The sequence below is a fragment of the Strix aluco genome, chromosome Z (assembly GCF_031877795.1).
Source record: "Strix aluco isolate bStrAlu1 chromosome Z, bStrAlu1.hap1, whole genome shotgun sequence".
Taxonomy (NCBI): Eukaryota; Metazoa; Chordata; class Aves; order Strigiformes; family Strigidae; genus Strix; species Strix aluco.
Window position 1 is genome coordinate 52,332,481 of NC_133971.1, and position 12,485 is coordinate 52,344,965.

The 12,485-nt window shown below is 38.2% G+C and overlaps 1 protein-coding gene across 3 annotated transcripts in view; it reads left to right on the top strand.

The window, feature by feature from the left end:
• Positions 1-12,485, top strand: part of EPB41L4A (erythrocyte membrane protein band 4.1 like 4A) — a 137,830-nt gene that overhangs the window by 94,292 nt on the left and 31,053 nt on the right. For 2 of the 3 annotated variants that reach the window (XM_074812668.1, XM_074812670.1), the window contains exons 12-14: positions 1,318-1,430; positions 9,359-9,440; positions 12,085-12,168. In XM_074812668.1, coding sequence (XP_074668769.1) covers positions 1,318-1,430; positions 9,359-9,440; positions 12,085-12,168 — 279 coding nt within the window. The remainder of the gene's footprint in view (positions 1-1,317; positions 1,431-9,358; positions 9,441-12,084; positions 12,169-12,485) is intronic. The other variant, XM_074812669.1, reaches the window with a different exon arrangement.

The window sequence follows — 12,485 nt, forward strand, 5'->3', positions numbered from 1 at the left end:
GCCACATTAGTGCCAAATAAATTAGGGTCTGATTTTTAGGATTGCTTTAGAGTTGCATATTCAGTGAACCTGAAAGCAGCAAATCAAAACCACATCTGAAAGCCAGGCCCCTTTCTTTTGCCATTTTCATTTTCCCTGTTGGTCAAGTGATGATAAAAATAGTTCTTCATCTTTCAGAGTTATTTCGAAGCTGCTGGGTGAAAGGGCCCTCTTTACTATAATGGCAAATTCTAGAGTTTTTCCATGGCCTGCAAATATACCAGGTTTGTTTAGGTTTATTTTTGGCTTGTCTGTCTGTCTGTATTTCTACCATAACTCAAGAAATACATGGAGTATAATGAGTAAGGCTGACAATCATTAGTTAGGAAGTTCTTTGTTACTGCCTCTTAGGAAGACTTTCTAAAAACATGAAAACCATAACGCCCAGTTTCTCTAGCAACTCCTGGATTTGAGTTAATATCTGTGGTTGGTACTAACAGCAGTGTGTAACAGTAGCTCTATTACACTTGTCCTCAATCAGTCAGAATTCATAGTCAACTGTCTGTTACCCTTGGATGTAAGATCTGGCCAGTAAGGAAGGTGTTACTGATGGAGAGATGACTATGCCAGTTCTGAGCCTGAGCTCATATGAATATGAGACTTGTTTTACATTTTTGTACACTATATTCTGCTTAGTCACATGGGGACAAACATTAAAATGAGCATAAAAGAATTTATTTAAACTTAATAACTTATTTAAATTGTGCAATGAAAAGTCTTACTGTAAACGGGAATCAGGATGTCTATTCGATTTATTATCAAGGGCTAGTGAGAGTACTTTATTACAGTTTGCATTGCACAGCATTTTCCATGCCCTTTAGGGTTGTCATTCCACATGGCAGAGAAATGGCCCCTTACTGACTGGAACTGAACAATGTTAAATATATATTTTCCTGAGATGAAAACTTACAGAAAGAATTCAGGAAGTAACTCAATTATTTAAGAAAATCAAATGTTGGAATACTAGAGGTTACAGAAGGTCACACTATCTCATTGCCTATTTCTGATAAACCAGCATTTTGATTTAGTTGCTTAGCTCCTCTTGAAAATGCCAAATATAGAAGAACTTGGCACAATCTGTTGATGATTTTGCCAGTGACTGATTCAAAACAAAAGTCAGGTTAGTGCTACTCAGCAGGAGAATCAGAGCTGGCATGAGAATTGAATAGCTAACAAAACATGCTGCCCAAACCCCATGCATTTTTTTCAGTCTAAAGATCCTCTCTTTCTTTGATAATTTTTGCAAGTATTTTCCCATGATTTGGTTGCATTTTTAAGTGGCAGGACATCTTTGCAAATGACCAGAGACCCTTCTGTGCAGCTCCCGCGGCCTGACCAGTGCATTGAAAGAAGTCGCAGTAAGACTTACCCCAAAAGAACACAACAGACAGGTAAGTCCTTCTCTACTGGGCCTGTGGAGAGAGGTCATATTTGGTCTTTGGTTCATCTTGTTTTCAAGAGGTGACTCAGAGCTGCTCCAGTGTCCTCAAGGATCTCTCAGAATGGATTTTCTCTTTTACCTTAGGTCAGTATTTATACCTAACCTTAACTGGATTGAAAAACTCCAGCTTTGTGGATAAATGTAAAAGAGATGGTGTGGATCAAACATGATACAACCCCATGTTTGTAGTTCTAACATGAAGTATGAAAAGGAAGTTTGAAAACAGGCAGTGAGAACATGCTTTTTTTCAGGAGTCCTGTCTCTCGCTAAGAATTTTATAACTGTGTGTCTTGGGATACCAACCCATTGTTTCAGCTGCTTGACCCAAGGTGTCTCTCTTGTACATCCTCTTTCCAGTTCAAGGACAGTATCCTTTTATTTTAGTATTAAGTGGAACAGAAGTTAGTGCCATGCCCTGTGCAGTTTTAACATGCTTCAGATGTGTGAGCTGTAATTCTGTTTTGCATACTGAAGATGTCAGGGGAAATTGGAAGTTTTTACAGGTGCTAGAGGAAACGTGTAAGATTAAGCACAGATCACAGGAGTCATTCCCAGAATAATGGACGTTTCCTGAAATTTAGTAGCAGAGACAGAAAGCTTTTCTAATAATGTCAAGATCCAGCTTTACATGTGATTATGCATGTATTTTTAGCTTCATCTATGACAGCAGTCATGCAGATTTCAGTCAAATTCATGCATGGACTTGAGTGTTAGCAGTTTGAGAAAAAACTTGTCTGGACTTTAAAATATAAGCAAGATTTGTCTTCATCATGGGTTATTATGGCATTGTGAACTTTTGAGAGTCACCATTTTTAGAAAGAGAGCAGATATGTATACCTGGAAACCTCCCATGTCTATTCTGGATGCCATCTTTTGACTCAGAAACAAAGTTGGAGTGTTCTGCCTTTTAGCTGCAGTGTCTTCAAATGTAGTATAATTAGAAGTATTGCCCGTGGAAAATACAAGCAGTTTACAACAGATTTTTTTTTTTTTTTAATTTTGTTTTATTTATTTAGGTGTAAAAAGAGAAGGATTGCTTTACTTTCTGATTATGGTATCTTTTTGCTGTGTCTGCAGTTGTCAGTGGGGGCCTAAGAGGACAAAAAGCTGTTCACCCTTGAACCTAGTGACTTAGACTTTTGTTCAGCTGGGCTGTCCTGTTTGTAGGGTGGTAGTTCAAGATGTACAGCATTTCCTACCTCATTGTTCTGAACTCAGTTGTGCAGAAAATTGTGTGGCTATTCAGAGGTAAACTTGTCAGCTGAAACTTAGCCCTTAGACAGACAGTGAAAGTCAGTCTATATTGCTGCAAGGCTGTGTGTGTTGTGCTTGTTGATTTTTTTGGTCTTTTTGGCTGAAATTGTGAGAAAAACTGAAACCTTCCTGTGGCCTGTTCTGCTGATGTAACATGATGCAAAATTCTCTGAGCAATGTGTGTTTGTAGTTTTGATGGATTTAAATATTTTGTTTTACTTTAAAACAAAAGGCTTCTTCACCATCTTATGCATATGTATTTGTGTAATCTGTATCACCCCTCTGGGTTGTTTTGCTTATAATCAACTTAATTGATTACCCACATGTTCCAAGCGTGCAGTCATTTTTCACTGGGGCAGGTGTATTATCTCAAATGGCTTAAGTGAAATGAATTTGTTTTGTTTCCCACTTAAAATATGGGCTAATGGAAGAGAGCTATGTCATTCAAGTTTCATCTTTCCCTATAAATGAGCGTACTTTTTACCCTATTTTTTGATTTTGTATTTGGGTATTCACAATGATAAACATCCTGTACTTTTTCTTCCTTTAAAGAGGCTTTCTGATGCTGCAGGCAGACTAAGACTACTTCTCCTCCTTCAGACACCATGTGACAGTCTGTTGCATGTCACAAGGTTAAATCCACCCCTTTTCACCTAAACTGGTTCTTGGATGTAGCAAACTCCATTTTGCACAATAATTTGATATATAAACAAGCATCACTTGTTTAAAAATACTAACCCAATGTAGATTTTACTTTTATAGAATAATTTTTATCATGGAAATGAGCCTGGTGGTGTAAACAGTTTTATGAGTTACTTAAAACTGTCCCTGACTGAAATGTTTGAGAGAATTAGAAGACATTTCTTGTTAAAAGAAATATTCCTTTTGCATAATGAGATTATGCCGATGGTTATCATTGATGGCTAGTCCTTTGTTTTTGATTTTGTGCTTCTAGTATGGTATAATAAGATCAAACATGCCTTGTTCAACATTTTAAACAGGGTGATTTTAGTTTGCATGTATTACATAATTCTTAAGGTGTTTCCTGCCAGATGCCACTTAAATTAGGATCCAGGTGGACATGGCTTGTAATTCGTCTTTTAGGAATGAAAATCAGAGCTCCATTTATTCTCCCAAAACACAAAATCAGGTAACAACAAATAGTTCTTACGCAGTAACTTCCTTCCACCTCTCAGAGTTCAGCATCTTTCCACACCTGCTTCTTTACTTTTTTTTCATTTTCTTAAGATTGCAAAATTAAGTGCATGAAAGGCTTCCTTTCTGCAGCCAGTTCAATTAGCCATTCTGGTTTTGTTTTGGTTTTATGGGACCAGTCAGAGCAGTGGTTTTGGGGGCAGTTAGATGAACCAGTAGCTACAAATGCATGGCTGTAGCATATGCAGTTTGCATCGCCTCCATCATAGAGGTGTGTGTGAAGTGCTAAAGCCTCTAACCTCTGGCATCTCATTAAAATGTTTTCCCATGTTTCTTCTTTTTGTATACGTGTTCTGGTATTATAAGCAGTTACATAGTATGTGTTTTTTATGGTTTTTTTTCTGTCACTTGAAGGTAGAGGTTAGCTATCTTTCATGGAGCAGAGTGACTAATAACGTTTCTTTGTCTCATTGGTACGTTAAAGTATGCTAAAGCCCTTAGGACTGCAGCCACTTGGTGAACTCTTGAGTTAAGAGTTGGAATAAGTGCCAAGACAATGATAGAAAATATTTACTTTTAAGTTTTCAGTAAAAATATTTGCGCTTTAAGAGAGGGATTGAAGGAGATGATACTGTGGACAGAGAGAAGCTAGCTTTCTCATATAAAAGCTGCTGCCATTGATTGGTTCCCTGGATAGGATAGGCAGTGCAGACAGTTTGGCTTTAGTGTGGCAGATTATTTTCCTAGAATCCAGAGTACAGTGATTTAAAATGCAGTAACCGCCCTTTTGTTACTTGCTTAATATCTCAGTGGTTCTGGGGTTAGTGGAATAAATCAGACCAGGATTCTTATATTAGTGCTTTTTTTTTTTTGTGTGTGTATGTTAAGGTTGGCATTCAAGTTGCAGAAGGGTTTTTTTGTTTTGTTCTATACTGTTGTGTATGTGAGATATTGGTAGCTTGTTTTGTTTGCTTATTCTCCCTGTTCCCTTTCAGCTTGAGAGAGAATAACAGTTGCATTTTGTTCTGGTTGCAAATCATAAACTCAGAGGTGGAACAGGATCTCCCATTATTCTGTTCTGCCCTCTCAGGGCAAGACTGATAGTGTTCAGCTTTCACAACACCATGTAGGATGAAAGCATTCATTATTCTTTTGTCTGGATGCTGCACGTGAAAAGCTTCCTGGAAGTGTCCTCTCTAGACAAACATTGATGTGACTGTTGCTGTGGGTCTGAGTTTATTCAGTGGTGGAAAACACGTTGCTTAGGGTTTGCTGTTGTTTGTTAGCTTGGGATTTGATGTGACTCTCCCTTGCACACTGGGCAGTTGTATAAACTAGTGTAAAGTAAGTGCTGGCATTCTGATATAAAAGCCAGGTAGAAAATAGGGAGTGAGTATTAAAATTACAGTACTGTCTGTATTATAGTAGTCCCTAAGCAATCACTGGCAGTCACAGTCCCTGCCCTGACTAACTTACCTATTCCCAGACACACCTATCATTACTCTGCCTTACCAACCTCAGTCATGATGGCTATAACTGTTGGTCTAGTGCATTCAAAGTCACGAATCTTTTCCCAGAAAGTTGTGAGATTGGCTTTGAAAGTTAAATTTTAGAAAATGAATCTTGGGGTAATTTTCTGTATTTACTTATTTGTTTATTTTGTGCTTTACACTTTAAAGTTTTTTTTAAAGGCCAGGTTTGTAAAGGGTGGATGTGACCGCTTCTGCGTTTCATGCATGTGGTGCAAGATGCACAAACCCTTGAGGCTACAGGTTTGGGAAACTAGTTTGGAAAATAAACATTATCACAGAGTAGGCTATGGTAGTGTAGATATACGGAAGTCAATTCATTTTTTTCAGCTCTTAGTAACACACAGTGCAAAGCATGAGCTCTTACTGCATGTGTTCTGTTTGATCACACTATCTTCTGCTCTCAGTACGTATAAATGCCAACACTACTTCCAGAAAACATCAGTGAAACGGCTTTAGTTGATAAGAAACAGGCATGACAAGCTAATTAGCTTGCCAGGCTCCTGAGGTTTTGGACATTTGAGGTTTTACAAATGTAATAGTCTATTTAAATTGAATGCACAAGTCATTATCAAGATGGCTGTAAAAGGGAATCGAAGTGTGTGCATTCACCTTACTGGAAGAGTTCAGTGCAGTGAATGCTGACAGTAACTTATCTGACAAAAGATAAACAACCAGAAAGACCTGCTACAAGTGAGATATTCAAGATTTCTGGCTATCTAAGGTATTTTTTGGAGGCCTGTTACCTTGGCATGCAAGAAACAGTGGTACAGTTAAGTTATTGCACAGTTTTTCTGGAGTCTATTCTTTTATATTAGGGATACTGTATCATACTGAGGTGTATGTTAGTAGAACATTACTGTAGTTAGTCAAAGATACATGAGGTAGAACATACTTAATGTAATAATTGTCTTACAATTATTACCGTTTCTGTAAGTGTGGACAGAAAGCTCTCATGAATCTAGTTATTTGTACAGGAGAATTGTACAGCAAGAGCTTTTTTATTAATAAGCAAAGCAAAGGTCCTCATGGGTGGCAGTGGAATCAAACACAGGTAATATGAGGTCTTGTCTTAGTAGGAACCTATTTTGTATTTCTGGGTAGATTCTGCCTGTGTGTGATAGTCACCCCGGTATGTTGTCTTTTCTTTGATTTTCCCTCAACTAAGTACTTGTAGAGTGGTAACCAGGGAATTCAACAGTGGGAAGGAGCTGCTTCTTTTTTAAGGATTTACTAGTACTGGCTTCTCCAAAAACTGAGGTGCCCCACATAAGCTCTGTAGCACCCACTGGCCTTCATGCAGGGTGCTGAAGAAGTTGCAAAGGCATGACAGACTTTATGCGCTCAGGTGGGCTGACTTTGCATCTCATAATCCCCCATCACCTGACACCCAGAGACTACTGGGTGTCAGCAGAATGGTAAGGCTGTTGCAAAACATGACAAAGGATTAGTATTAGAGGTGGCTGTTACTTTTGTAGCACTTGACCCTTGGCTCTTTTTCTGGCAGTTGTTTCATAGCTATGACATGTTTTGGAGCATGAGTTCTTACTGCTCCATCAAGTTATGAGCACTCTGAGGGGCTTAATTGGAAGCTACCTCACTTACACAGTAATATGTGAAGTACTGTGATTATTTTTGTTTGAAAAAGTCGTATCTTTGCTGTTTTCAATGCTTCTGTGGGCCAAGTTATTATAATGGGTTATTTTATCTTACGTATTTGACCTAGGAAAGGCAAGCTAAATATATCTGCATGCAGAAAAAATATGGTCAGAAACTTTGAGATATCGTTGTAGTTTAACACTTTGACCTACTCCATTTTCATTTTGCTACCAGTACCTTCCTTAAAGGTGGGAAATTTCTGCTTCCTGTTCTTAGTGCGCTGTCATCTTTATTTGTGATTTTTGGCTGTAGGCATCCATCTCTTTTCAGAGGTGAGAGGAAGAATTTTTACAGCAGTCTTTTATGGCCTTAATGAAGACTGGTGATTCTTTTTCTGATCATTTTCTCATCCGCGTTAATTCTTCTTAGTTTTTCGTCCAGTAATTCTGTCTTTTTTACCAGGCAGGTCAAAGTGGCAGTGTAACTATTGCTACATTATTGAAAACAGAAGATAGCTGCATGGACAGATGTGGAGTGTTTCAGAGAGTCAGGAGAGTTGGTGGTCTCTTATTGTATAAAACAGAGGATTTGTTCAGAATGCCAAAATTTTACTTTCCTTTCTGTCTGTGAATCTGTGCCCATTCTGCATTTCCTTCTTCAGAATATTCCAAATTCTTCCTAGTGCTTATACTTGCATAAACAACAAAAAGTGCTTTGAAGGAGCAAGTACTGTGCAAGACAGGACCCAGGCTGCTCCCCTCCCCTGACAGGCACTAGTCTGAAAAACTAAATAGGGAAGGGAGTAAACTACATCACTAAAAGTGGTAATTGATGGCAATTGATGACCAGACAAGATGCCCTAGGATATCTTAAATATTTGTGTTGAAGTAGAGGAGAGCATAGATTTTGTATGTCGGAGGGAGATATGGAAAGTTGAGGGAGATTGTGGAGAAATTCTTCTCTGAGATTGTGGAAAAAGCTTATAATGCAAAATCTCACCACAGCTTAATTTAAGACATACATTTTCATTTTAGTGAAACAAAAAGGCTTTGAGTTTGTACCACTACATTAACAACACTATGATGCTGTTGCTTGCACCCAGAGGACACAGTATTTCCTTGTTAGCAGTCTTACAGGCTTCAGTCAATCTGTTGCATTACCTTCAAGGAACATGCTCAGAATCCTGTCCAGAGCTGATGTACCTCACCAGCGATGTTGCTCTGTTGTTTTACTTAACAGCTACTTCTGGAGGTGGTAACAAGTTTGTAAGAAGTGACTGAAATTGCCAGTTAGGTGAAAGGAGAATGTGTGAACTGAAGAAAAATTACAGATTAACATTAACATCACAGCATAGAAACTAAAATCAGCAGCAGTAGGAACAAACCTGTCTTGATAAGTTTAATATACTACTACATACCAAGCTGAACAAAACAGAGTTTTTTTTGTTCTTGATTCTGAGCTGTATACATCTGTACAGCATAGTCTTATCATGCTACTTTGACATTAGCCCACTATGAAATATCTAGATTCCCTTCTCCCTCAGTGCTCCTAAATCATGAATACACAAATTGGTTTCTTTGAAGCCTGTTATATCGGGGCTCAAAAAGAGGGAAGAGTGCATGTTCCTGCTGCTTCTTCACGTTCCCGTTCACGGCTCAGGTGCTTTGGGCTTTGGTTACAAAATTGGAAACTAGTCAGGTAACTTCCAAACACTGGCCAAAAATTTCTGACTCACTGAAACTGATGCTTAGTTGTTTCTGTCAGAGTATTACTGTTTATTGTCTCTCTCTGTTTACGTTATTAGTTTTCTAATCCATTGATTCACAGTTATTATTTTCCTGGTTATAACTTAGGAAATGTTAGTGTTGTGTTGCACTGTGTTGCTGCATCAGTTTAAAATGGTTTCTTAGAACAAATACATTCATCTTGCTTTACCATCTAATCTAAGAATTGTTTTAGAGGTCATACTTATTCATTGGAGATTCTCAAACTTTTTCATAGTCTGTATTCTCCTCACACCTTTCTTCTCATTGGTGACTGAGCAGGGAATTTCCTTCTGGTGGCAATGGCATAGCATCCCTTTGAGAACAACAGCTTCAAACTCCTCTGTCTCGTGAAAGAGTAATGAATGCCCCCCCAATGTTAAACTTTCTTGTGATGTGGTATAACTAGAAATAAAAAAGTGTGATACTTACACAGCCTTAGCAAGTAGAGCATGCATCAGATATTTTGTGTATCATTTTATCTCTCATGCTGCACTGTGTTCAGTAGGTGATTATGCTGAATAGGTGTGCAAGTGTGTATGCTACAGGACTGTTCTCTTTTTGTGTTTTTTTTTCAGGATCTAAGAACATGAGTCAGATTACAACAAATGGGGAAAATGAAGGAACTACCAAAATTATTGCACCTTCCCCTGTGAAAAGGTACGTAGATCAGCAGTTCTCTTCCAGCTTTTAAGAGATTGTGTATTGCATTGGGTAGAGGAACACGTTTGGAAATCATTAGTAATAGTTTATCCTGCCCTTGAGTTCAGGTCCATCTGATCTTCTGCTGACAAAGGTCAGAGAGTGTTGCTCAGTAATTTAACAAACCCTGATCTTCTGGTGAACCTGGAACAGGGGTTTCAGGTGACACAGTTTGCAAACCCATGAATCAGGACAAATTAATGGGAAGGCAAACAGTCTCAGTTTTAAATAGGAAAAAAACAGATAATGACCCACAGGATAGTCCTGTGAAGTCCTTTGTGTCTCTCCCCTGGACATGTAAAGCATTTACAGTTTGGTAGTTTACTCCGTCCTGTGTGATTCTCATGTTAATTGTCAGTCATGCTTGCAAAGCATCTTTCAGTAGCTGTTACAAGCTGAGTTTTTGTAGTTTAACATCTCATTCACTGTTGAGATACATAGTTGGTCACTTCTGCATAAGTGCTATAAATTCAAGGTAAACCATAAAACCCCTCAACAACAGTAATCTCACATGCAAATACTTTGAACGAACTTAGTCCTTTTTAAAACTGCATTCTGGAGGTAATACTAGTATCTGAAGAGCTGCCATGCTCTAATTCTCTATCTGTAAAGTGTGTGTCTGCTCTGAATGAATAATGACCTAGGAATCTAATGCAGTGCATTCACCTCCCACGATAATTTCTCTCTTTTTTTTAAGATTTGAGCACACTATTAAATTTTTTTTAAGCCCAACTTCAGTCTGAGTATTGTTCAGTAGTTTATGCTGTGCAAATCCAATTGCTTTTTGCAATACAAAACTGAAATCTCTTTGCCTGAGTTGCTTAGTCTGTAGTAACTTAGCCTGGGAATAGACTGTATGCATATATGAGTCGATAATTAGTGGGTGCAGTATTAAGAAAATGATTTACCTGATAAAGTGTAATTTAATTTCTTTTCCTGCTGACTTACTGTAGTTTTGCATTTTTTTTTCACTATGGGAGAATTAAATGATTAACTCAGTGACCTGTAGTAACCAAAGGCTGAGGTTAAAAGTGGATTAGTGACTTAAGTAGCCAGGATTCCTTCATAAAGCTGAGTTTGTCACCTTCTGCTCTGGGCAGAGAACTCTGGCTTATATCCTCCTCTCTCTGAGCATTTGTAAAGCTTTTTTTTTCAGCTGCTTAAATTGCTGTTTGGGAAGATATGTTGCAGTGGGTTGCTGTCAGTAATACTTCTTGAAGAGTTTAGTGGAAATCAATGTCGCTCTCTAGTTCTGTATAAGGTGAACTGCTTGTTCATGTAGAAAATGAGCTGTAGAGATGATGATCCAGGAAAAGTATGATGAGCCATTGGCAAGAGGATGGGTGAAAAAGCATGCTTCAACTGGAAGTCACCTTGCAGCACTTGGAGTGGCAGCGATCAGGCTATTTAGGAGCATTAATGGGTTGGAAGTTGTAAAACCTGATGCTGAGAATGGTAGGAATAAAGGAAGAATTGGAGCATCCTGCTGATTTTCCCCCTGTCTCCCATAGATGCAGTGGGAGACTGGTTACAGACACTGATATATTCCTTAAGCCAGGTGACTATCTTGACTGTCCTGATACTTTACCTTGCTGCAGTCAGTGAAGACAGCTCTTTCACATTGTCAGATTTATGCTCAGTGTCTAGCAAAAAAAAACCCCATAAGGAGTTATTGGGGAAGGAATGAGAAGAATATGCTACTCTATGAACCTGTGGTCTATCATGTTTTGAATAGTTATCACCCCTGCCTTTGTTGCTTCCATCTTAAAGAAGGTACTGCAGACCTGGAAAAATGGTAGAGAAATGTGATAAGGGTAATCATAGGTATGGAGTGACTCTTATACTTGGAGAGATTAAATAGTTTGTGATTCTTTCACTTGGAAAAGAGATGAGACAGTTGTTAAAAATGTATTACAAAAAATATGGGGTGGAGTTTGTGATTAGGGAACCATCATTCATAGGGCTTGTTTTTTTCTTTCTATAAGCACAGAACTAGAGAGCAACACAGGGTGGAAGTTTTGAACCAGGTGGAAGTTTTGAAATAAAAAGAAATAATTGTTTGTGCCATAGTTAAATACTGGAGCATGCAGCTACCAGGCACTACCTATACCAAAATTCAAAAATGTTCAAGAGGTGTTTAAGTAAATCAATTGAAATTCCATCAAGAGCTATGTAGACTAAAAAGCAGATAAAACCTCTGATTCAATAATCTGTTAACTGCATATTGTGGAAGTCTGTAAGAGCAATTTGTAGATTTGCCCTATTGTTAGACTTTTTGCCTAAGCATCTATTCTCGTTTATTCTGAGACAAGATTGACCTTTCTTCTGACTCAGTGCCACCATAGTGATGAGCTTGTAGAGCTGATTTTTGGGTCTTTTTTTTTTTTTTTTTTTTTCCTTCCAGTCTCTCTTTCTAGGAGAGATTCTTCAACATAGCAGCTGTTTGCCCTCTTTCACATAGCAGGCAAATAACTGTATGCCAGAGTGGGTCTCTGTGATGGTTGTATGCCTTTAAGATTAATTTTTAAGAGGTCAGGGGAGACAACATGTGATCTGTACACTATGGGTTTAAAAAAAAATAAAAATCTGTACTTTTGTTTAGCTTTAAAAAGATGAAAAATGAAAACAGTCCAGAAACCCAAAGAAGTAAAACAAGCACACCATGGGAGGAAAATCGCCTACAGAGGTAAGATGAGGTGTGATGTCTTAGGTATTGTGCAGTAGTAAATATAATCCATGGCAATAGACTGAAGGGTACCGTTATATTACTGTATTAACAGGTTCACAATAAAGGTGTATTGCATATAAGAAGATAGGTCCTGTCATGGGTAATTAACCAGGTAAAAAGTTAGAAAGATAGGTGTAGGAGGAAGTGGTCAGTGGATGAGAGTCAGTAGTGGCTTTCCACAGAGATCTGCTCATAGACCTCTGCTATTGAGTATATTTGTCCAAGACCTGGAAAAGGAGTGATAGTTTGGTGATGGGACAGAATTGTTTAGGATA